The 27,370-nt window shown below is 38.8% G+C and overlaps 1 protein-coding gene across 1 annotated transcript in view; it reads left to right on the top strand.

Moving 5' to 3' along the window:
- gnaq.S (guanine nucleotide binding protein (G protein), q polypeptide S homeolog) overlaps positions 1 to 27,198 on the top strand; it is a gene marked incomplete at its 3' end in the record, with an annotated part of 46,862 nt that extends 19,664 nt beyond the window's left edge. The window contains 6 exon segments of the mRNA NM_001090560.1: positions 8,183 to 8,367; positions 16,215 to 16,369; positions 20,717 to 20,845; positions 21,694 to 21,823; positions 24,073 to 24,226; positions 26,848 to 27,198. Coding sequence (NP_001084029.1) covers positions 8,183 to 8,367; positions 16,215 to 16,369; positions 20,717 to 20,845; positions 21,694 to 21,823; positions 24,073 to 24,226; positions 26,848 to 27,038 — 944 coding nt within the window.
- Between the last annotated feature and the right edge of the window lie 172 nt (positions 27,199 to 27,370).

The raw sequence follows: 27,370 nt of genomic DNA, 5'->3' as shown, positions 1-27,370 counted from the left end.
GCATGGAAATACATGGTATCTTTGTGCGAGGCAAAATGGCCTAATATTTTCATTAGGCAAGTTGGCCTCTTTGGTAACCAGCTTCTCCAGAGATTTTACACAAAAAGACCCGTATAGTAGACTAAATTTGTTAGATGCTGATTTAACATAGCCTTTTGACTATTAATGGATGCAACAAGCTGTCATTTAAAGGAACAGTAACACTAAAAAATTAGTGATTCAAAGTAATGAACATCTCGTGTACCTGCACTGGTAAAACTGATGTGTTTGCTTCAGAAACACTACTATAGTTCATATAAACAAGCTGCTGTTTAAATAGCGGATAACAGATAACATTATGTTCTACAGAGCTTGTCTGCTGTGTAACCTGAGCCTTTTCTCCTTTAAATGGCTGCACCATTGCTACACAACAGCTTGTTTATATAAAAAATAGTAGTGTTTGTGAAGCAAACAGAGCAGTTTTACCAGTGCAGGCCAACACTGCATTATATTTGTAGTACTTTAAAACACTTTAATTTTTTGATGTTACTATACCTTTAACCAGTGCTGTAGAGTCAAACTTTGTCATTTTATAAAACAGTCTGTACATTTATTTTCTGTATGGAAAGTAACTGCAGCTTTTAAGTGCCGAATATTTTCTTAAGAAAGCCCACTCAGGAAAATATACCTTAAAGGAGAGCTAAACCCTAAAGTTAAAAAACCAGACATAGACCCTCCTCCCCACCCAGCCTAGCTGCTACCCCAGGCAAATGCTCCTAAGTCTTTACTTGCACCTCCATGCGGAATCTGTCCAGCAGAGTTCACAGAAGTTTCCTCGCGAGGTGTCTTCGGACAACGAAGCACTCAGAGTGCCATGCCGCTGGCGATTTAGATTCTAGCCGGCGGGAAGGCAATTTGGGGAGATTACAAGCCTGAAGAAGAGGCGATTTGTCGGGCAACTAAATCAACCCGAATCTCCACATGTGTCTCTGCCCTTAGGCTGCTGGGGGGGGGGAGGGAGGGGACAGTGATAGCACTCCATCTTGCAGTACAGCAGTAAAGAGTGACTGAAGTTTATCAGAGCACAATTCACGTGATTGAGGGCGGTTGGGAAACTGACAATATGTCTAGCCGCAATGTCCGTTTTCAAAATTAAATATAAAAAAAATCTGTTTTCTCTTTTGAGAAATGAATTTCAATGCAGAATTCTGCTGTAACAGCACTATTAACTGATGTGTTTTGAAAAAAAACAACTTTTCCCATGACAGTATCCCTTTAAAAGAGGGAAAAACGCCCCAAATATTTAATTTCTGATCGCTGCACTTGAGGCAGTAGAGATGCTTGCTTTTGGTTACTAGACAAGCATCCTGTCCGCATATTTCAGAACGTTAAAGTATACCCCAGTGTCTAATTTTAATATTTTGATAGGAAATAATTGTAAGGACAATATGACCTCTTTCTGTCTCTGTCTCTTTCGTAATAGATCAATACATGTTTTAAAACCCACAAGCTTGTTTTGTTTGGTGTTTATTAAGAAGCCCGCAAAGGCTTACACAGTGGGTGAGATCAGCACAAAATATATAAAGTGCCTTCAATAATATGATATGAAAGCATCTCCTACACAAGGGACATTACAGGAGAACAATAAGAAGAAGGTGACCAAAGCAGAAAAGGCTAGCAAATGGGAATGGATGATTTACTTTGTGTAATGCACAGACAAGCTATTAAGTGTCTAGTGAAGGGAAGTGAAAATGCTGCCTTACAGGAATCCGTCTGAAATGCTTGCAGCACTTAATGAAGTGAAAGCAACGGCTGGAAAAGGACTGCTTGATATTGATTGCACTATTATTATTATTGTTATTATTATTATTATTATTGTTTATGTTCTTGCCATAGCCGCATCATATACACAAAAATTGTTGTTAAATTATACCCAAAACACATTTGCAATCCTGGTCTGTAGTGATGTGCTTATTAATCAGTCTTATACCTTATGGGGACATTTTTTAAGGGTCGAAGTGAAAATTGTAATTTTGTTTTTGGTCAAAACTCTCAAATTCGTATTGTGAATTAGCCAAACTCGATTCGAGTTTTAATTCGAATTTCGAGATTTATTATACTATGGCCCTTAAGAAATCGAATTATTAATATTTTCATGACAAAAATGCAAGAAAATTTACAAAAAAATAGTAAAATGAAGCTTATCGTTCTTGGTTACATTGTATTTAAATAAGATAAACCTTTACTGAATGGTGCAGCTCAGGCAAGGTGAAGGTGATGTGTTGCTCCAATATATCTAGTAATATAGCATAGTTCACTTTAGTTACGTGTGCAGCTCTTTGTGCTGAATCCTGACTTGACTCTAGATGCAGCTGACTACCTTATGTCAATCATAAATTATTCTTTGCAAGAAGGATACTGAGGATCTATATCACTGCATGGTTCTGGGTCAACTGTGAACCTCATTATTGAACAAGTAGAGTTTTTCATGGTTTTGGATTATAAGTGCTACAGATTCTGTCAAATGACTAATTTGGGGTCCTGCATGTCAAACAATATTTTTTAAAAAATTACTAATTGTAAAGAATGTATAACCGTGAAAATGAAAGTCTAACTTCTCCTTTGAAGTTATTTGCAGTATCCTTATGGATGCAATTTCCTGCAGTGCTGGTTGTACCAGTGCCAAATTATTGCAATAGTTTGATCTGTAAAGGCATTTTTGGTGTTTAAGTCCTGCCTGGAGAGGACCGATTCTAGGGGCCAGTTACAAAGTGCAAAAAAAAAAAAGTGTGACTGCGATTAAAAGATGTAAGTGGTTTTGCTTTTTATACAGCTGTGGGGCAGCAATTTGGTTTTTATGGTTTTGTGATCCATGCATATCAGTGGGTCAAGCTTACCTTCATTCGTGTGAGCTGGCTTGGAGGTGTCTTCAACATGTTATCAAGATTCTTATCCCGTCTGCCCAGTAGATAAATGTTTGGTTCCAAAGTCAAATATAAGAAATAGATAAGTTTATTAATACATTAAACAATAGGTATTGTTGCAGCAGTGGGGTTTTTAAGTATTGTTCGGTCATGCTTAACCCGGTTTGGGGATAAATCTGGGATATTTGCATCTATCTAGCTATTTTTCTATAGACAGCCTTGAATGAGACATAATTCTTGGCTGGCTTATCTGCTGATGCAAAATCTAGTTATAATAGGCTAATTAACATGGCCGTTATTGGACATATGATAAGCTGTGGCTTCTTACCTTGTGTAAGCTTTAAAAAGTATCTGTATTGAGATTCACTGGTCCCTGCATTGTTTATACCTCAAATTCAGACCATAAACTCCTGCATTGTTCTGTCAGTGGTCCTGATAGATTTTCCTGTCTCCTGCTGTATTCTGCCTGCCCTATGCTCCCTGTGTGTGCGCCATACTCTGCCTGCCCTATGTTTCCTGTGTGTGCCATACTCTGCCTTCCCTATGCTCCCTGTGGGTGCCATACTCTGCCTGCCCTGTGCTCCCCATGTGGGTGCCATGCTCTGCCTGCCCTGTGCTCCCCGTGTGGGTGCCACACTCTGCCTGCCCTAGGCTCCCTGTGAATATCCGCTACTGTGTGTTATACCTGTGGGACAAGAACCTTGTTTCTTCAGGGGACTTGTTAGCATTTGGAAATTGTTATTAGGGGCTCCTAAGGTATTTAATTATGTGCTTGTGGTGGAGTGTTATCCACAGTGGAGGAGGATTTAAGGTTATGTTTTAATATGACTTAAAAGTTTCAAAAATGAGTGATATCTCTGCAGTGAGCACCACGTAAGCCAGAAAAATTTCGGCCCTCGTTAACACAGAAGTTGGACAACACTGTTCTAGGGAATTCGAAAGCATCAAAACTTTGGTGATTGGTAACAGGGCTTTATTTAAAAAAAGAAAAAAAAATCACTAATAGATGGGAGAATTCTAAAAATCATGGGCATTTTGTAACCACACACTGACATTAAATACTCTATCTTACATTAATTTTCAAACTACGTTTGTGCAGTCATTGCTATTATTAAATATGTAGTGACTAGGTCATTTGTCCCATATCCTTTGACTGAATCCTGTGAATGTAGAGCGCGTTTGTTTTCTAGCTTTCATAAAATTTTTAAGATTGTGCTATGATATAAAAATCTAGCACATGAAGTTATGGCATGATGTAAACTTTTTACTTTGTTAAAGTTTAGGATATTCATGTTTTATTAGTGACCTCCCTTAAAGGAATTGTTCAGTATAAAAATAAAAACTGGGTAAAAAGGCTGTGCAAAATAAAAAAAATTCTAATATAGTTACAAAAATGTAATGTATAAAGGCTGGAGTGACTGGATGTCTAACATAATAGCCAGAACACTACTTCCTGCTTTGCAGCTCTCTTGGCTTCCACTGATTGGTCACCCTGATTACCAAGCAGTAACTTGGGGGGGGGGGGGCACATGGGTCATACATGTTGCTTTTGAATCTGACCTGCATACTAAGGATCAATTGCAAACTCACTGAACAGCTATGTCCCATGTGGCCCCCCCTTCAAGGCACTGACTAACTCAGAGCTAGAGAGCTGAAAATTAGTTATTAGAAACTTTATTTATTTGCACAGCCTATCTTATCTATCCAGTTTTTATTTTTACACTAAACTGTTCCTTTAGGGTCAGGGCACACAATCAGATTTGGAGAGATTAGTCGCCCGGCGACAAATCTCCTCTGCCTCACGAGGAAAGTTCGGGTGACTTTGGAAAACGAAGCGCTCCGAGTGCCTTCCCGGCGGCGATTTTCATTATAGCCGGCTGAAGGCAGGGGAGATTAGTCGCCCCTAACAAGAGGAGATTTTTCGCCAGGTGACTAATCTCCGCGAATCTGCCTGTGTGCCCTGGCTGTAAAAGGAACAGCAATGCCAAAAAATTAAAGTGTTTTAAAGGAATGGCAATAATATACACTGGCCAGCACTGGTAAAAATGCTGTGTATGCTTCAGAAACATTACTATAGTCAATTCTGAAAAAACCCTCTCTTGATCCCTCCAATCTTGACAACCTCCGACCTATCTCTCTGCTACCTTTCATCTCTAAACTACTTGAGCGCCTAGTCTACAACCGACTTACCTCATTCCTCTCTGACAATAACCTGCTGGACCCCCTACAATCTGGTTTTAAGCCACAACACTCCACAGAAACTGCCCTGACTCGACTAACTAATGACCTTTTAACCGCTAAAGCCAACAATCATTTCTCACTACTAATACTGCTTGACCTCTCAGCCGCATTTGACACTGTAGATCACCCTCTCCTCCTCCAGTCCCTCCAGTCGCTTGGCCTTCGTGACACAGCCCTGTCCTGGTTCTCTTCTTACATCACCAATCGTTCCTTCAGTGTCTCCTACAATGGAGTATCATCTTCTCCCCTACCTCTTTCTGTTGGAGTTCCTCAAGGCTCTGTCCTGGGACCATTACTATTCTCCCTCTATACTTCCTCCCTTGGCAAATTAATAAATTCGTATGGTTTCCACTACCACCTCTATGCTGACGATACTCAAATCTATCTCTCATCTCCTGATCTCAACCCAGAACTCCTAACTCGCGTCTCCTCCTGCCTGTCCGCTATCTCTACCTGGATGTCGCAACGCTACCTTAAATTAAACCTCTCTAAAACTGAAATGGTTCTCTTTCCTCCAAGAAACACCAGTAGCATCCCCGAAGTATCCATCATAGTTAACAATTCCACTATCACCCCCTCTCCCCAGGCCCGGTGCCTTGGGGTTATCCTAGATTCTGCCCTGTCATTCACTCCTCATATTCAGTCACTTATTAAATCATGTCACTTCCACCTAAGGAACATATCCAAAATACGATCATTTATCACCCAAGACGCTGCCAAAATTCTTATTCACTCTCTCATCATATCGCGTCTAGACTACTGTAACTCTCTTTTAATCGGCCTCCCCCTCCAGAGACTGTCACCTCTCCAGTCCATAATGAACACTGCTGCGAGGCTCATACACCTCAGCAACCGCTCATCCTCTGCCTCGCCATTCTGTCAATCCCTGCACTGGCTTCCGTTACCTTTCAGAATCAAATTCAAATTAATGACACTGACTTTCAAAGCACTTCACAACTCTGCTCCACCCTACATCTCTGAACTCATCTCTATATACTCACCCACTCGCTTACTTCGCTCCTCTACTGACCTGCTACTCAACTCTTCTCTCATTACCTCCTCACATGCTCGCATTCAAGACTTTGGAAGGGCTGCACCCCTCCTCTGGAACGCTCTCCCACGATCTGTCCGACTTTCTCCCAACCTTTCTGCTTTCAAAAAATCTCTGAAAACGCACTTCTTTCGAGAAGCCTACCCTCACTCTGCTTAACTACCAAACGCAACACCACATACAACACCACATTTCTCACCCACTTACTTCGATCTTGCCCACTCCCACACCTTGTGTATTACTCCCTTCCCTTTAGACTGTATGCCTATGCATAGGGCCTTCCTCACCTCTTTGTACCTGTATCGATTGTGATGTTTGTTACTCCATATATTCTATGTATGTAATTCATGTGATGTAGTTGTATAATCACAGTTACTTTACAGTGCTACGCAATATGTTGGCGCTATATAAATACATGTTAATAATAAATAATAATATAAACAAGCTACTGTGTAGCCATAGGGGCAGCCATTCAAGCACAGGATACACCGTAGATAACAGTTCTGAAGAATCCCATTCTGTACTACAGCTCATCTGTTATCTGCTGTGTATCCTGTGCCTTTTCTCCCTTTTCCAGCTTGAATGTTTGCCCCCATGGCTACACAGCAGATTATTTATATAAACTATATTAGTGTTTCTGAAGCAAACACACCAGTTTTACCAGTGCAGTGCAATACTACATTATATTTGTATTTCTGTAAAACACTTTCTACTTTTGGTGTTACTGCTTATTTAACCTTAAATTCCTAGTGCATACAACTATGTAGGGAGCTTGTGCAACTCACTGCTTACTCTTCATGTGCAAACTGATTATAACATTGATCAGCAGGAAAATGTTTGGTTGAATTAAAATTTCTATATAGTGCTCCACATTTTAAGAAATTTAAAAAAAATGTTTTTTGCCATTTGTCGTATGCGGTCCCCGTTAATCTGGGCTTTCTAAAAACTTTAGAGGGAAAGATCTCTGGAATATTGCCTATATATATATATGTGCACATGGGTCAGGCTTGATGTACAAATTACAAAATTTAACCCCAGCACTCCAACATATAGCCCCCTGGAAAAAATATTTTTGCACAACTGAACTGTAACTCTGGTAAAAACAAAAAAAAAAGACACTTTTAGTTGCAAAGTTTGTACAAAGTATGCATAAGCTGACACGCCCCATCAAGGCAGTGTCCATGCATCAGTCCTAACTAAATGGGAAAAAAGAGAATGTTCTCTTTGGGGGGGAGAAAGACCATACCTGCTTTTCTCTTTATTTAGCATGATCTCTTCCAAAGACACCATTAAGCGGGGGTTGGGAGAGCAGGCATTGAGAAAACAGCCACCTCCCCATAATATAAAATGTAAAAGAAAACACAAAAAATTACGCTCATCCTTTTTTTATTGGGTGCACATGGGTCAGACTTGATATACAAATTACAAAATTTAACACCAGCACTCCAACATATAGCCCCCTGGAAAAACTATTTTTGCACAACTGAACTGTAACATATATATTATTGTTATTTGTATTTTGTTTTAAACATACAGTTAAAGGAGAAGGGAGGTGCTCTCTCATCTGGTGTTCTCCCATGTGAAAATAAACCTAGTTCTTTAGCATTGCATGCTGTTTTCCTCATTCATTGGTTCATTGGGCCATTAGCACAAGAGTGGGTAATCTTCATGGGAACCATGGACATTCTTATGAACCTCTGTGCAAATTTACAAGCTTAGTGATACAATGGGGAGTTGAGCTGTGACTGACCCTTTTTTGACAGGTCTAAAATAAATGTAGATCAATAACTTGTTCTTTGTGTCCATGCCACCACCACTCGAGTAGTCTTTGCAACCACAAAGTACCAAAGTGGCTATTGTGACTTCTGTACAAAAATGAAAAGTAGGAGGTATATCAAGCTTTTACTTATATATTTTCTGCATATTCAAATGGATATCCATGTACAGGTTGATTTTATTAACTAAATGAATATTATTTTCCTTTTAGGCACAGGAGAAAGTGGGAAAAGCACATTTATCAAACAGATGAGGATAATCCATGGGTCTGGTTATTCAGAGGAAGACAAGAGGGGGTTCACAAAACTTGTCTATCAAAATATATTTACGGCAATGCAAGCTATGATCAGGGCCATGGAAACCCTTAAAATTCCATACAAGTATGAACACAACAAGGTAAGATTTTAGCAGAAATTTTGTACGGTCAGATCATTTTGCAACCATTCATTTCACAGCAAAAGCACAGTCTTCTCTACCTAAAAATTACCTTTTGCGTGCTTACAAAAATGTGTTCTTTAAAAGAACTAAATTATATTACACATATAACACACACACTTAGTTTAAATAGAGCCCCAGACGAACACCTCAATGTTTTATCCCCAAACTCCTAGTTTCATAATTCACTTACCCTTTGCAATGCTCCTACAATATTGCAAAAGTGTACTTCTAGAACAGACCACCTCAATTGTGAAGCGCTACTGTATCCTGAACTTGACTTAATTTGAAGTCTGCCTCGCAAGGGCTTGTACGTTCAGGCATATTATCATGCAAACTGCATCTTCTGATTTACATGTGGCATATTCTTTCAGACTAAGCTTACAGCCATGTGTATGGTGGCTGTTGCTTTTTACTTTAATAATTGAACAATTGCAGAGCAGTCGTGGATAGAAATAAAATCCCCATATTTCCTATCATGTGGCAACGATTTTGCCAAGTTTCAAGGTCTTAAAAACTTGACAAGTTCTTTCCCAGTCAACACAGCTTGGCACAAAGCCTAATTCAGCCCCCGCCCCAATTTATTAATATCTCCTTGTATCATATTAAAGTCTTTTGTCTTCTTTGCTGCCTCTCACTCTTGGGGTAGCTGTTTTCACCTATTGAAATGTTCGGGTTGCTGCTTTCTAGTGCTTCTCCTTATCAGGGTTCAACATTCATCACTTTATCAGATCTTGTTTGTGTTGGACATTGGGGTGGGACAATAAGGTGTTTTTCTCCAGTAAACCATTCCCTCTGGGACCATTTAAATTTAAAAGTTTGTGTTTTCTGTTGTTGCCCTGTGTAGCCAGCTAGTATAACATCATCTGAATAACAGCATGTGAATGTTCCTGTCTTTATTTATATATCACTACTTGGTGATGTGACATATACACACACACATACAATTTACAGTCCATAAATATTTGGACAGAGACAACTTTTTTTCTAATTTTGGTTCTGTACATTACCACAATGAATTTTAAATGAAACAACTCAGATGCAGTTGAACTGCAGACTTTCAGCTTTAATTCAGTGGGTTGAACAAAAAGATTGCATAAAAATGTGAGGAACTAAAGCCTTTTTTTAACACAATCACTTCATTTCAGGGGCTCAAAAGCAATTGGATAATTGACTCAAAGGCTATTTCATGGGCAGGTGTGGGCAATTCCTTTGTTATGTCATTATCAATTAAGCAGATAAAAGCCCTGGAGTTGATTTAAGTGGGTAGTGCTTGTATGTGGAAGATTTTGCAGACAACATGCGGTCACAGGAGCTCTCCATGCAGATGAAACAATATTTGCCACAATATTAGGAGTGGCAAAATCTACAGTTTGGTACATCATGAGAAAGAAAGAAAGAGCACCAGTGAACTCAGCAACGCAAAACATCCACATCCACGGAAGACAACAGTAGTGGATGATCGCAGAATCTTTTCCATGGTCTTTTCCCCTTCACAACAGCCAAACAATTGAACAACACTCTCCAGGAGGTAGGTGTATTGATATCCAAGTCTACCACAAAGAGAAGACTGCGTGAAAGTAAATACAGAGGGTGCCCTGCAAGGTGCCAGTCACTAATAAGCATCAAGAATAGAAAGGCTAGCACAGTCCTGCAAAAACATTCTTTGGACAGATGAAACCAAGATCAACCTCTACCAGAATGATAATAAGAAAAAAGTATGGAGAAGGTGTGGAACAGCTCATGATCCAAAGCATACCACTTCAGTGTCGGACTGGGCCGAAACCCAGTGGGCCCCGATCCGCTTCTCAGTGGTGCGCGACCCCTCTTTGTCGGGGTTGCGTTAAAATCAAAAATTTGCACATGCGCACTATCGTTGCACCGCGCGCATGTGCACTAGCGTGGTGCAGCACACTGCCGCACATACGCACACCCAGTCTAACTATGTAACTGTGGTACAGGGTCAGTTATATAGTTAAATTGGCTTGAAAAAAGACAGTCCATCAAGTTCAACCCCTCCAAATGAAAACCCATCATCCATACACACACCCCTCCCTCCTTTTAATTATCATCTGTAAAACATAGTTACATAGTTAAATTGGGTTGAAAAAAGACAAAGTCCATCAAGTTCAACCCCTCTAAATGAAAACCCAGCATCCATACATACACCCATCCCTACTTTTAAAGAGGCATAATTATGTTTTCATCCCTTGAGTTAATGCCCTTTTTTATGCAAGACAGAACTTTGGTGGAGGCAGTGTGATGGCTTGGGCGTGCATGGCTGCCAGTGGCACTGGGACACTAGAGTTTATCCATGATGTGACACAGGACAGAAGCAGCCAAAAGACACTGTCTGCTCAAATCCAGCTAAATGCAGTCAAATTGATTGGGAGGCGTTTCATAATACAGAAGGACAATGACCCAAAACATACAGCCAAAGGAACCCAGGAATTTATTAAAGCAAAGAAGTGGAATATTCTTGAATGGCCAGGTCAGTCACCTGATCTGAACCCAATTGAGCATGCATTTCACTTGTTGAAGAGTAAACTTCGGACAGAAAGGCCCACAAACAAACGGCAACTGAAAGCCACTACAGTAAAGGCCTAGCAGAGCAATAAAAAGGAGGAAACCCAGAATGTGGTGATGTCCAGTTCAAGACTTCAGGCTGTCAATTGCCAGCAAAGGGTTTTTAACCAAGTATTAGAAATGAAGAATTTTGTAAATTTTATTTACAGTTTTTTAATTTGTCCAATTACTTTTGGGCCCCTGAAATGAAGTGATTGTGTTTAGTTCCTCACATTTTTATGCAATCTTTTTGTTCAACCCACTGAATTAAAGCTGAAAGTCTGCAGTTCAACTGCATCTGAGTTGTTTCATTTAAAATTCATTATGGTATGTACAGAACCAAAATTAGAAAAAAGTTGTCTCTGTCCAAATATTTATGGACCTAACTGTAAATCATGCATTTTGTAATCTTGCAAAGTAATACATATGCACCTTGTTAGGAGGTGTATGTGGTTTTATAGCTTTGACCGCATCTTTCTTTTTGTGGGTTGTTTAAATGTGAAAGTGTTCTTTGTTGAATAAATTTGGAAGTGCTGTTTATCTGCATAGGGGCAGGCATGACAGCTGTGCCGCAAATTTCCTGAACTGGTAAGTTTTGACACTGTAGGGCTGTCTTATATCAAGAGATAAAAAGGGCTGTTAAAGGAAAACCATTATTAGAATGCTAACTTTTCCTTGCTGTAAATGAAAGCATCCTATTACTACTTACATGAGTAAAGCTGTTAATATTGCTAAATTATTCATTAGAATCCACACTTTCCATCAGCTTTGAACAGTCCTCTCCCTCTGTGACTGGGAGTTGCTGAACAGATTCTGGAGATGATTCATTGTAAGGCAGGAATACGTAACCTGCAATGAGAGCCCATGCGGTTTATAGTGGGTCACATTACTGGATGTTAACCAATTTAAATGGGCAGACTTATTGTAGGGAATATACAGTTAAAGGTGTATATAGGTGCATCCATCCAAACTCATCGGCCTGGGTACTTTCAATGGTAGTGCCACCATATTAATTCCAATTTCTAAATGATTAAATGCACACCATTTCCACTGTCCCATTTCTCTTGTATTTTTGTATTTCCTTTCTTATTCTTATTCAACCTGAGTTCCTACCAGGTAATGGTCTAATGATAAATAATTTCCAACCATTGGCTTGCCACCCTACATGATGTTGCCACAGATAGCCCTGCAATATGTGCTCAGATTTGAACTGCATAGCTCGAAACAAACCTTAGCAAAACTTCAGCTGTATTACATGTCTTCAGCCAATGACTGTTACAGGCTAGATGATATGGGATTAACCAACAGCCAACCAAGCACCTATCTTTCCAAGCTTGGGAACTTTTTTTCAGTGCGTGCATTACTTGTGGCTTAAATGTTGCTCTCTGTCTATAAAAGGTTGAGGAGCCGTTACTCTCATCTTAGTGTGGATGGCAGGGAGTCAATTAACCTGTCTGTATGTCTTTGAAATGTGGGATGAAACCCACACAGTCTTGGGAGAACATAGAATTTCCTGCATATATTGCACTTTGTCATAATCGCTTAGGTGCTGTATAATAAGACGTGTTAAAATAATACCTGACAGCTTTTGTTAAAGGGGACCTTGCTAATTGATAAATAATTTACAAAGCCATAATGGATGCTTAGAAAATCTTTTTTGCATACAAATTTTACGTATAACTTTTTATACATGGTTTATTGGTGTGCTTAATCAACCTAACATTTATTACCTACTACAAATGATCAAGTAAAATCATACATTAATTCACAGCATAAGTGGCTACAGCTGCAAAAAAATAATTAAATATTTAAATATATTGTTAAATATTTAAATGACCACAAGAAAAATAGCAATTTTTTTTAAAGGTTTTTATTTTTGCTTTCCACAACACACACATTAACATGTATAAGCATTGCTATGACAATCCAATAGCAGTTATACATCAAATAGTATAAATACATCTCATAGATCAACAGGGGGGCGAGGGGGGGGTACTCCGGACCGAGGTCGCTAAATTGTTAAGAATTCTCAAATCTAAGGTGCTGACTCTGGGTTGGCATCCAGCCAGGGGAAAATAGCTATTTTTGAATCTAATTTAATAAACTGCCATTGTAGTTTTTATGACTGTGATATTTCCACTTTAAATTATTCTAGAATACTTTATGGCCATCGGGGCTGGTTAATAATTTTAGTTCAACAGCTTGAGGGCTGCTCATTGTTAAAATCTTTGTGCCTCGCCTTTAGCAACCTTTTTCTGCAGACCTTTCAGCAACTTTTTCTGACAGGTTGAATTTATTTTCTTCAGTGGTGGTGGACAGACTTTATTACACAATATATTCCTTCACAAGCCTTCCCTACCTAAGGCCATGTTCAGCCGGTTTTTATCTGCAATTGCAGTCTGGAAAACTGCTCACATAAAAGACAGTATGCAAGAACCCCCAGGGATACTTAAAAATCACATTTGTTGATTTATTGTTGTTTATTCACCAAATATTGTACAGTATACTGTTTGTCTCTTCTAAAAAAAATTAAAACAAAACCGTATTGAACAATGTAAACATGAAAGGGACTACCTTTTGCAGAGTGAGTAACGGTAAAATATCTTTGTGGATCTTGGGACGATCTACCATCCACCATAATCTCACCTCAAAGCTCCCAAAGGCACCAGCCTTATTTGACAAATTGCCTCCAAATTCGGCCCCTGATGCAACGACTCCAAGCTCCTTTTTACATCACTGGCCTGCCCCTGCTTATAAAATACTTGTTAAAAGCTGGCAACTCAAAGGGGCCTATTTATTGTGCTGTGTAAACGAAATTCGCCAGAAAAAAGGTGTAAAAATGTGTAGAATAAATGGCAAATTTATCAAGGTGTGTTATTTTACTCCATGCGAACACCAGGTTTGCCAATGTTATTTAACGCTGCTTCAGACCATTGTAAGTAAGTTCCGGTGGTAGTTGCTCAAAGAAAAAGCACATAATAAAATTATGCCGTTTTTTTACACGCTATAATAATTAGTCACACATCACAGTTTTTTACACCACATAATAAATCTGCCCCTGACTGTAGGTTAGATGTGAGAATGCATGTTTGTTTCATCTATTATATAAGATGTCGCATATGACTGCAGCTGATAAAGGAGATGTCACAATATGACTTCATCTGTGAAAGTATACCAGACAGTATTATGAAGCAAATTCTAGTTTGACATAACCAGTAACACTGGTAACAAACCATAACAAAATAATGTTTAATAATTGTATAAAGGTTTAGATCAAATTCCCCCTTCTCCCACATAGTTCTAGTCCTGTTAATGCTTTATTGCTGAAATTCTAGCTGTCTTTTTAGACCAGTGTCCTGACATCTTATCTGAAACCACCTGTTTAGGACAATTATCTCATGGGGCAAAAATCTTGCTGTGCTCTCTTTTGGTTGCTTTGCATTGCCCTTAAATAGCACACAAGACAGAAGATACTAGCTATTTTTTAAGGAGAAACAAACCCTTAATTAAAAAAAACCCTACCCTACATAGACCCCTCCTTCCTCCACCCCCCAACCTAGCTGGGGCAAATGCCCCTAACTCTTTACTTACCCCTCCGTGCAGATTCTATCCATCGGTGTTCGCGGCAGCCATCTTCTTCTCTTCGGTAATCTTCGGAATGAGACGGAGCAGCACATGCGCAGTTGGACCAATTTTCTGTCTCATGACAACTGCGCATGCACCAAAACTCACCATAAATGCGGAAGCGCCAGTGTCATTCCGAACATTACCGAATCGGCTGAAGATGGCGCCTGTGAACTCCGCTGGACAGAATCTGCACGGGGGGGAGTAAATAATTGGGGCATTTGCCCGGTGTAGCAGCTAGGCTGGGGAGGAGGGAGGGGGGTCTATGTAGAGAAGGGTTTTTTTAACTTTAGGGTTTAGTTCTCCTTTAAGGTCAATAGCACAAGGTATTTCTGGTCTCTTTTAGCACAGGGAACAAAATATCAAGTGCCTTTGTATTGGTGTTAGTGTGAATTGCCGGTGGTAAAACATTAAAATTGCGATATCACTGGAAATTGCCTTCATATTTTACTACCGGCAATTTACTCTGACACTAGTGCAAAGATATGTGACTTCTGTGTTATAGAAAGATATGTTGTTTTCTTGGTGTTCCGTTGAATGTGTAAATGCACTTGGCCTGTGGACTTGTGCCTTTATTATGTGACTTCTAATATCTTAGCAGCTGTCTGTTTTGTCCTTGAAGCTCTGTAAAATCAAAGAAAAAATATTTTACAGTATAACATGCAATTGTATGCATCAATATCGTAAATGAGAAGGAAAGGTTAAATAACTGGGTTGGGGTGCCTAGTTAGTAGGCACCCCTCCCCTTAATGGTTCATAAATCTGCCCCATAGTTCACTATACAGGTATGGGACCTGTTATCCAGAATACTTGGGACCTGGGGTTTTCCGGATCTTTTTTTGTAATTTGGATCTTCGTACCTTAAGTCTACTAGAAAATCATATAAACATTCAATAAACCAGGTAGGCTGATTTTGCTTTCGATAAGGATTAATTATATCTTAGTTTGGATCAAGTACAAGCTACTCTTTTATTATTACAGACAAAAAGGAAATCAGTTTAAATATTTGGATTATTTGGTTATAACGGAGTCTATGGGGGATGGCCATTCCGTAATTTGGAGCATTCTGGATAACTGGTTTCTGTATAATAGATCCCATACCTGTAGTAGAGATTATTGTCCAGTTCAGCACACATGGACAATGGAAAATGTAGTTCTGAATCTGCATATTGTGTTACACTGAGGCTGGGATTTGGTGTACTGAATGATCTCAAAAGATTTGACATCACAAGGGGAAGGGTTTTGTGCATAAAGGTTTTTCTATATTACACTTGATAAAGGGGTTGGTAGCCAAAATATGGTGTGTATGAAGCCCGTTTGTACAAAGCTATCTATATACAATCAATTTATGTTGATGGATATGAGAGAAATCAAAGTGGAGCACCAGTCCATTTGAGTTTTTATGAAATGTAGTCAATGCAGTGAAAAGATGGACATGCTACTTCTAAACATACACCGCGTTTTGTAGCAATATCTTGCTAATTCTGGGATGCAACACTTTGCCAGTTCCACACCCTTTCCTTTTGTTTAGTTCCACAGGAAATGTATGGAAAATTGCAGTGTCATATTTTTATTTGTCTTACTATTTTTATATGTGATCTTCTTTGTCCCTCTCTCAGGGCCATGCACTATTAGTTCGAGACGTTGATGTAGAGAAGGTCTCATCGTTTGAGAATCCTTATGTAGATGCAATAAAGTATTTGTGGAATGACCCTGGCATACAAGAGTCCTACGACAGGCGACGGGAATATCAGCTATCTGATTCCACTAAATAGTAAGTACTTTGGTTTTTGTTTGTATATTCTAACAGTCTCTGCTTTTCCCTTTTAACAAATATATATACCGTACAGCATGCGGGTAACTTCAGAAAGTTTGTTCCACTGGGGACCAACAACATTGGCTTACAATTTTTTTTTAAAAAAGTACTTTTCTACAAGCTTTAACGTAGGCAACATGTAGCTTACCAGCTATTGCTAAAATATAAATCTGGAATCTTCTACTAGCGATTAGGTTACTGGTATTCTGGATGTTGTTTTTTGCTAACAGTTGCTCAGGAGTTTTTTTTTTTCCCTTCTGTCCCTGCAGAAAGTATGATTTGTCTTAGGAGGTTGTTAATTGGCTGCCAGTAAATGTTTGTGGGCCTATACTTTGTCCAGTTTTAGAGTGTGTTTTAGGGTGAAGGTTTAATTTGCTTTCCTAGTTCTGCAACTATAGCGGGCTTTTTTAACAATATTTTTCTATCTCTGTAACCCTTTTCAAAGGGGGCAGCTGTACCCACGAAATCTGGAAACTGATTTTAACTATTTCAATCCTCCAGGTATGGCACTACTGGATTTTCAGTTTCTATAAAAGTGGAATTTCCACTCTCTGCTGTGCTCTTTTCCTTTATAGAAATCTATGCACCAGAAAAATCATTTTTGTCCCAGGTTGAGAACTCATGCTGAGTCAACTAACACTTAAGCTGGCCATACACGGGCTGATAAAAGCTGCCGACAGACCGAGTCGACAGCTCATTGGCCCTCTGACTGGCTTTCCCGAACGATATCTGGCGAAAGTTAATAAATCAGCAAGGTTAAAAATTCCTTCGGGACGCATCTGTTCGTTGATGCAGTCCCGCAATCCGACAGCACTTATTGGCTGCATTGTGATCCGATTGTTGGGCCTTAGAGCCTACGATCGGATCAGCCCGATATTGGGGAGAGATCCACTCGTTTGGCTAAATCTATGTGTAAGGATGAACCCATATAAGCATTGTGATCATAACAGAGGAAACCAAAGAAAAAAATAGGGCTTGTCTGATCTGTCCTCTGATTAGGAAAAATATTATAAACCTCAGATAGCTTCCCCCCCCATGTATTTCCTAAACAGAAGATCTTCAGAATCGCCCTCTTTCTTTCTTTCTGACACGTTCCTGACTGGAGCACAGTGGAAACTTAAATAAAAAAAAGATTGTAAATTGCAAAAGTGCTTAGTATAGAATCTCATCAACTTTACATTGACATATTTTAAAGGTTTACCAATCCTTTAATCTTTGTGACCAGGTCCGGACTGAGAATTAAAATTGGGCCTCTGTGTACCTGAAATGCCAGGGCCTATCAGCCCACCGAGAGGCCCAAACAGCCCCCCACCAGCCCACTAAATACTGACTTTCTATGGAACCTTATAGCAGCCTCTCTGGCATTTGCCAGAACCTGCAGATTGCCAGTCCGCGCCTGTTTGTAACTCTACATATTTCTGTTTCACTATTTATTCCTCCTATCTGTACTATTAAAGGATAAGTAAACCTTTAAAATAAGTGAATGTAAAACTGACGAGGGTGTTATTTTAAGCACTTTTGTAATTTACATTCATTTTTTACTTTGTTTTTTATTCCAAGATATTAAGAGATACATGTACTGTTAATATGAATGAAATTTGTTATAACAAATAACTGCTGGTCATTTTTCTCACCATTCTGACCACCAAGTAGTCAAGTACGTTTTCAGGAGAAAGAAAGAGGCTGCTCTGATGTTCTTCTGATTAGGATAAAAATATGAAACCTTTCTCACATCTTTCCTAAGCAGAAGAACACAAAAGCAGCCTCTTTCTTTCTCCTGACAAATTCCTTGACTACTTGATGGTCAGACTGGTGGGAAAATGACCAGCAGGTGGCGCTGTTGTAACAAAATTCATTCATATTAACAGTACATGTATCCCTTAATATCTTGGAATAAAAACAAAATAAATAATGAATGTTTTTCCATTCATTTTTTTAAAGGTTTACTTTTTCCTTTAATTTAAAGTGAAAATGTTTGCCAATCTTGAAAGCCATAGAGGAAAGATCAAAGATGTATGCAGCTCAGAGACAGAGGTCACTGTAGCGTGTAAATTAAACCAAATGCAAATGACAGTTTAGAGACTAAGGGCTAAAACACTGCTCTGGTTCTGTTATTCAGGGACTTTATATTAGCAAGCAGAAGAGCTATAGCCTGAAAAAGAAATTAAACATTTGTACAGATCATTACTTTCTGACTGGCCTTTCATATGTTGGATGTCAGATGTATGCCTAACATTCCTGCTTGGCTTCCTTATTTTGCTTAATAATGAGACACTGCAGATCAGGATCCTGGCGTGTTTCCAGCATCTTCAAAGTTATTTGGTGGAAATATTAACATAGCAGCAACTACTGTGAGACTGTGATCCTACTCATGATTCTAAGAATCAAAACCTCTGCATTTGATGCCTCAAAGCATATTTGTCTAGCGTGCTCCACCTTTCCTTCTTTTGACTCTATTCCTCCAGCATGAGCCCTTGTCTAAAAACATTGTTAGGCTGCAATAATTATCAATTTTAAAGGAAACCTGTTACCGTAATCAATAATTCTAAATTCTTTTCTATCATGTTAGTTGAGCAAAATACACTTTACTCACTCTATATTTATTATTTAAATTTTGTTTCCTTCAGTCTTGGAATTCACAATTATAGAAAGCAGGCAGGTGCCATTTTTTATGACGAGGCAAGTTGTGTATCACCCCAAAATCTTGTGTATGCACCAGTATGGGGGACTGAATCCCCATGTATGGTACCCTACACAATTATAGAGTGTGAGGCGTGAGGGAGAATCTAAGGAGTACAGTGACATCTCGAAAGTACTGAATGGAAAATGAAAGTAGGTGACGGCCCTGCCTCTATGCCTGAGGCATAGAGGAGGGACAGGAAATATATGATTGACAGCTGAAACTTTTAAATGAGTTTATAAAAGTTATGGATGTTTTAAAGAAAAAAAAAATTGGTTTCATGTTTAATTTGAAACTGTCTTTTATTATACAGCTTTTTATGTCTGGGTAACAGGTCCACTTTAAGCATACCTGTTAGTGAATTTTTCTTAATTTCTCTTTTTCTCAAACTGAAAAAAGTAACCGGAAAATAGAAAAAAATAAGCTCCCTTGAAAACCAGTTCATGGAGTGATGTCATGGTCATACTTTTGCGAGAAGGAAGAAATCTTTAGTACAAGTGTTTGATCTTTTATCAGGAATGCTTCGGACCAGGGGTTTACTTCAAAGGAGTTGTTCACCTTCTAAACACTTTTTATCAGTGTGGCCTGTTTTCAACTCTACACCGGCCCTCAGCCTCCATCATGAAATTAATAATAATGAGGCCCCCCCAGCACAGTGTGATCAGGAATCCCATAACAGTAATATTTGGGCACATTAGTGAAATGATCTGCCACTTGGTCTATACTGCTGCCTGTGTGCTGAAGGTGTTAGCAATAGACACGTATTGGCACATAGTAACGCGATGTTTTCACAAACTTCTTTAGGGCTGAAGGTGTCAATAGACATTCTAACAAGCTAGTACAGTAAACGAAAGAAGTATGGCGTCACTGCGTTCCAGTACTTGTCTATTACTAACACCTTCAGCACACAGGCAGCAGTATAGACCAAGTGGCAGATCATTTCACTAATGTGCCCAAATATTACTTCTACGATTACTCGATTCCTGTAATTTAATGTTAATGGTTCAAAGAATGTCGGGCTGAATGGTCGGCCCCCACACATTTTCACCTCACCAAATCTGACCCTCGTTGCAAAAAGTTTGGGCACCCCTGGCCTAGCACAATGTGTCTTGTGATACTGTCATCCCAAGTTTATATTGTAAAACTTGTTAACTTGGGATGTTGTGTATGATGTGGCTGCTTGATAGGCTGTGATACATAAGAGCAACTGTGCATAATCTATAAATGCATCCCTCTTTCATGCATTTCTTTCAGCAATAAGTGTGTGTGTGTGTGTGTGTGTGTGTGTGTGTGTGTGTGTGTGTGTGAGATATACAACATCCACTTGACTTTTGCAGGTCACAGGTAGATGTGGGCTGAACTATTCCTTGCACCAATCTCACCCAAGTCCTCACGGTCTCACTGCTTCCACTTCAGGCTTTGCCTTTTAAAGATTTGTGCCTGCACACCCTGCTCCTTCTGTGGTGTCATAGCGTGGTGGGCAGGGGCATATAAATATGGAAATGCACTGGCTTAGGGTCAGGTGTGGGTTGACATTTTGTCAACCTCCACATCACTACAACTAGCCTCTGTATAAGAAATTTATCTTGAAAAAAAAATCGACATATTTTTGTTTCCTTCTGCAGTTATCTCAATGACCTGGACCGTATAGCAACTCATGGCTACCTTCCTACCCAGCAAGATGTGCTGAGAGTTCGAGTCCCAACAACAGGAATCATTGAGTATCCCTTTGACTTACAAAGCGTTATCTTCAGGTATACAAAAATATATTTTTATATTCTTGCTGATCATTTTTAGACTTTAGTGACTGGCAGTTAGTTATGCCATTCTTAACACACACGCACACGCACACACACACGCCAATAGTCCTGGTATGCTACGGCTCCAAAAATGTCCCTACTGGGCCTGTAAATAGCATGACTAAAAATAGCCCAAATGAGTAATATATTTTAGAATATTAAAGGGGTAGTTTATTATAAGGAGCAAAGTTTTCTAAAAGTCTAGTGTAGGTTTATTATTACCTTGCACTTGGGCAATGATGATAGACAGTGTGCTGTATATAACCATATATATGTATATATAGGAGGGGATAAAGCTAATCTTCATACTCAGAATACAAAACTAGGAAAATACATCCTAGCATCCCTGTCCTGTGTTGTAAAAGCAAATCAACTTGTTAATTGAGGGCTAATGCTTCTATACTTTTTCTTAATAGAAAGGCCGTTGTTATATGGAAAGTGTTGAGTGTGGCTATTACAGCCAAGATAGATACTTACACTGTGCAATGGCATAAAGCTTTTATTGGACCTATCAATCCAAAAATTGGTATAAACCAGATCTCTGTATTGTTCCCTTGCTGCCCACTTTTGTTCTCCTCTCTTGAAATGTCATTGTTAACTTTATAAGTAAAAGCTTCTTATCCTGCAGCTGTTTTAGGCTTCATCATACTTATGTGACATGAGGGTTACTCAAACACAAACCAAACAAAAATTTTTTTCTTAAAATCAATGCTGTTATGTTCTTCAAAAAATGATCATAATTACCATTCTATGCTGCATAGAAAGTTTTCATATGTTAAAATATCTGTTTTTCTACCCTACAGAATGGTGGATGTAGGAGGACAGCGGTCTGAGAGAAGGAAATGGATACACTGCTTTGAAAATGTCACCTCCATAATGTTCCTTGTAGCCCTTAGTGAATATGATCAAGTGCTGGTGGAATCTGACAATGAGGTAAGAAGCCGCAATGAATCCAGGGAGGATTAAGATTATTAGTTCCTCTCTCTGCATCATAAACATTTAGGTAAAAGGTTTAACCATTCCAATTTTGTGAGATTTTCCTCAAACTATTATTTAATGATCTAATCCATTTCCCTGACCTCACAGGCTTTTAATCACTGCGGCTGACACTCTGGGTCAGTAACCCTCAGGTTTAGTTGTCCATGTGCTATTTTCACAGATGACAATGTTTCTTGATATATTTTGCTACATACAATGGTGTTTGATATATTTTTGCTTGTTACTATTTCACGAAGTCCCCGTTAATTTTAACACAATGCCAAACAAATATTTTCTTCCAAAATAATGACCGATTTGCCTTAACATTTGGAGATAAATTTACAAAATTGGTGTTTTCCTTTCCTTTTCTTTCTTTCTTCAGTTCATTTGAAAAGGACACATGTAATGGCACTTTTATAGAGTTGTGCTCATTTAGACCCATCACTAAACTTGAAACAGCGGGAAGTGAGAGGGATCTGTCCTCTTCACTTCCTTTTCTGTCCGTCAGTGAAAAAGTTTCGTTAGAACGTATGATCTTTCCTTCACCACAAGCATCAGATTTGACATCATTTGACTCATTTTGCCTACAACATGCTGTGTAAAGGGTGCCATATAATTGATTGTGGTGTTTAGGATTAAATATAATGAAAAGGAGCATTGCATGGATACATTTAAGTGTCCGAACTTGCTGCATCCATGAAAAGTGTGCAACAGCTTTGTGTAAGCAAACCATAAAATAGATGATTAAACTTTTATGTGGGACACACACAATGATCATGTTTTTAAACGTATCTCTCTGCCAACCAGTGAAAACCATGTGTTTCTTTTACACTTCAATTGTTTTCATATTATGCTAGACAAATTTAAGAAGAATTCACCAAAGTGGCATGAAGAAAAATTACATCAAAATGGAGCCAATGACTCCAAAAAAACTAACTTCAAAGTTGTAATCCAGATTTATGTAGTGACCAACTAGATTCACAATAACCGTTTAGTTTTGTGAATTCCCCATTGGTGTCAGAAGTGCATATAAGTCATACATAAAATATGTATGAGCCCTAATGATATTTATAAAGTTTATGTTGAGAGAAGCAGTAATAATGTCTTCTAGTGAATACCAGCGTTGATCCGACGTGACACAACTGTCTAATGCAGATGCTGCGTCGCGTCGGATCAACGCTACGACTTCATCCGACATTTCTATCTTGGATTGCGCCGAAAACGTTTGTGTAGTCCTACCTATGGTATGCTGGAGAGCACAGCCTGGCCTAGTGCCCCAATAATTGGTTGTGTCTCTGAATATCAGGGTTGTTGACCTGATCTAGGTCAGCCTTCTTTGGGATATGTGGTACATCACATGTTCATTGTGTTCCGAGCCTTGGGGTAAGTGAGGCTTAGTGGGAAGTGCGGTCAAATAACATTATTGAGAAAGGTTGATAAAGCCATGTACTGCACCTCACGCACCTGAACCTAATATTAATCAACCGCTAAGTTAAATTAAGTTTGTACCTGTGGGTCAGGGTATATTTGACATCATTCTAGATGTTTTGGTTTCCCTGTTTTCTAATATGCAAATGTTGGTTAATGCTGACCTTGGTCACAATGCTAAATGCAGTTGCTTGAGAATGAATGGCCAAGTCAGATAAAGGATAGGCTCATAGATCCAACGGTTTTTGGCCTTGTAGTTGACTTCCCCATATGCTTGGAAAGAGCACCCGTTCTTAATAACTCTTAGGGAGATGTCGAGAATGATATTCGAGACAATATGCAATTCATTTTCAATTTTTATTATTTGCGGTTTTTAAGTTATTTAGCTTTTTATTCAGCAGCTCTCCAGTTTGCATTTTCAGTAATCTGGTTGCTAGGGTCCAAATTACCCTTATGCATTGACTTTAATAAGTGACTAATAATATGAATAGGAGGGACTTGAATAGAAAGAAGAGTAATAAAAAGTAGACATAACAATATATTTATAGCCTTACAGAGCATTTGTTTTTTAGATGGGGTCAGTGCCCCCCAATTTGAATGCTGGATAGTCAGAAGAAAAAGGCAAAAAATTCAAAAACTATTTGCTATAACATACTAAAAGTTAATTGAAAGGTGAACCACCCCTTTAAAACCTCTGCATTGCAATGCATACTAATAGTATATTATTTGTCTCTTTTTATTTCTGCATTCCCATTAACGATTGTCTGTTTCCACAGAACCGAATGGAAGAAAGCAAAGCGTTATTTAGGACGATCATCACATATCCATGGTTTCAAAATTCCTCAGTCATCCTGTTTCTAAACAAGAAAGATCTTCTAGAGGAAAAAATCATGTACTCGCATCTAGTTGATTATTTCCCTGAATATGATGGTTAGTAGAAATATTGGTTTGTAACCACTTTTGTAGTTTAATCAATTCATTCAGTTAATTATTTCTGGGCATATATAATATGTATATACGTAGACAAAGATCAGAATTTCCCAGTATCCTATAATATCTCACAATACATGAACATATATTATATCCTTATAATCTACAGTCTGGTCATTTCCCTATGGGACCAGACTGTAAATTATATCCTTATAAACGGCGCGTTCTTGACTGTAAATTATATCCTTATAAACGGCGCGTTCTTGCGTCAGAACGCGACGTTTATATGCTTAAAGAGACAGCACTTGCAGCTGCTGCTGCTACCCTTGTTTCCCACCAGTTTGGCTTTCAAGTGCAACATTTCCTTGCTTCCCCCACTTGACACACTCCACCTATTTCACTCCTTCACATGTAACTGCTTCTTTTTCCTTCCTGTTACGTCTCACGTCTTCCTCTCATGACTCCTGCAGTTGCCTCCCTGCCGGTGTTGCTCCCTTCCTCACGCGATTCCCCTCCATGCTCGCTCCCTTCTTTCATCCACTATCTCAAATCTCGGCTCTCCCTGTCCACTATCGCAAGTCTCGCTCCCCCCTCCCATTCAGTATCTCAAATTTCGCTCCCGCTCCGTGTCGCCCCCCCCTCTTTCCTTGCCTCCTCCCCCCTCCCACATCTCTAATGCAGCTGAATGACCATGCAGAGCAGGCTCCTGCAAAATAATCTGAATAACAAGCAAAAGAAATACAGGTACTTAGCCCCTCCTAAAAGGGATACAGGGAAAGAAAAAAAATCAACAAGGAGGGACAACAGCAAAAAAAATATTGCATTTTGTAAAAAGCAAAGATTGGAAGTAAAAACTGACCTGAACTCAGAAACTGTAGATTATAATGAATAATGTACCCCCTATTTAAAATTTATAGAGATATTATTAGCACCTCGGAGTTATGTGACCTGTATAAAAGCACTTGGCCTTCGGCCTCGTGCTTTTATATGGTCACATAACTCCTCGGTGACATAATATCTTTATAAATTACATTAGGGGGTACATTATTCACTATATAAAGATTTCTTTAACAGAAAAATGTGATGTTTATAAATATGTGTTGGTTTGGGAGCAATGTGACTGCTGAGTCTATAGTGACACAGGTATGACACCTACCCTACTATATGCCAGCAAGTAGAATGGGGCCATGATGGGGGGGGGGGATTTAAACGCATGATCAGGTCTTTGATCTGCCCCATTATGCCAACCTCCTGCCCACAATCTTCCATTCACTCCTGTACAAGCCCCGCACTCGTCAGATCGCACCTTTGTGTCTCTTTGGGCCCCTGAATGGAGTACCCACTCTACCTGTGCAAATTCTACTTTTGTCAGCACTGTTATTGGGAGAAAAAATTATTGATTGTTTGTATATATGTTCTGTATTTAGGGGCAGATTTATCAAGGGTCAAATTTCAAATTCATGGGAGTTTTTTTTTTTTTTTTAGAACTGACATGAATTCAAAATTCAACCAATCGAAATTTATTAAAGGAAAACGATGCCCCCAAAATAAATACTTGAGCAACAGATACGTTTATATTAGATCAAGTGGCATATTAAAGAATCTTACCAAACTGGTCTATATATTTAAGTAAATATTGCCCTTTTACATCTCTTGCCTTGAACTACCATTTTGTGATGGTCCCTGTGCTGCCTCAGAGATCACCTGACCAGAAATACTACAACTCTTACTGTAACAAGAAGTGTTGAAGCAAAAGACAGAAGTCTGACTGTTAATTGGCTCATGTGACCTAACAAGTATGGGTTGTTTGGTTTGTTTGTGTGCACCGCAAATCGTATGATCCCAGGGGGTGGCCCTTATTTTTTAAAATGGCAATTTTCTGTTTATGATTACCCAATGGCACATACTACTAGAAAGTATATTATTATGAAAATGGTTTATTTAAATGAAGCAGGGTTTTACATATGAGCTGTTTTATGCAATATATTTATATCGAGACCTACATTGTTTGGGGGTATTTTCATTTAAAAAAAACGCATTTTCTCAGCAAAAACTTGAATGTCAGGAAGGCTGCAAACAACTCCAAATTGATCCATGGATGTCTCCCATTGACTAAAACAGCAATTTGGCAGTTTTTAGGCGGCGAATAGTTAAATCCAAGTTCTTAAAGGGCCAGGGTATCATATAGCTCAAAAAGCAAGTTCAAATTTTTTTTAAAAAAAACTAATAGGATTTTAACAATTCTCTAGTCAAATTCAACAGTTTTGGTCATAAAAAAACCTCAAATTTGAATTTTCAATTTGACCCTTAAAAAGTCAGCCCCTTAATGTTCAGTGAAAGGCTTTTCACTTATGGCATTCACAAGGAATCATTGCGTAAAAACATGGCTGTCACATTTTACGATGACAATTGCCTGTATAAACCTAGAGATGATTTCTGTTGATTTTTTTTGGTCGGTGTTTTTCTGCTGCTACCTAAAGCGATATCATCTTGGCAGTTTGGTTTGTGTTTCCGAACACATTTAAAAGTGCATGTAGTCAATTTTAAGTTTTATGTACCAAGCAAGCAACAGCACCGATTTATTTTTATATTGTTTTGTTTCCTTTGCTAACCTTCAAAAGGACCCCAGCGAGATGCACAAGCAGCAAGAGAATTCATCTTAAAGATGTTCGTAGATCTCAATCCAGACAGCGACAAAATAATCTACTCGCACTTCACCTGTGCTACAGATACAGAGAACATTCGTTTCGTCTTTGCTGCAGTCAAGGACACAATCCTACAGCTAAATCTGAAAGAGTACAACCTGGTGTAATGGTGCCTGCGAGCTCTCCCTGTTCCCTTTGGGCCACTGAAGAAATACAAGATGGACTGTATTATCTATAACAGAGGAAGAAGAAACAATTTGCATAATACTAATTTATTGCCGTCCTGGACTCTGTGAGTGGTCCACAGAGTTTGTAGTAATTATTCTGATTTTATTTAAAACTGTTTAAAGGAAACAAACACAAAAAAAAAAAGATGCTGCAGGGCGTGGCAGCACAATTTTTTTTCTAGGAGAAAAAAAAAATCCAACTTGTGTTTTAATTTCTCAGTTGTGCACTCGAAGGCGAGAGCAAGAATGTTTTATTTCCGCATGCACCTCTA

Source organism: Xenopus laevis, chromosome 1S (assembly GCF_017654675.1).
Source record: "Xenopus laevis strain J_2021 chromosome 1S, Xenopus_laevis_v10.1, whole genome shotgun sequence".
Lineage (NCBI taxonomy): Eukaryota > Metazoa > Chordata > Amphibia > Anura > Pipidae > Xenopus > Xenopus laevis.
The sequence above is the reverse complement of the archived record's forward strand: the minus strand, read 5'-3'. Positions and strand labels throughout refer to the sequence as shown.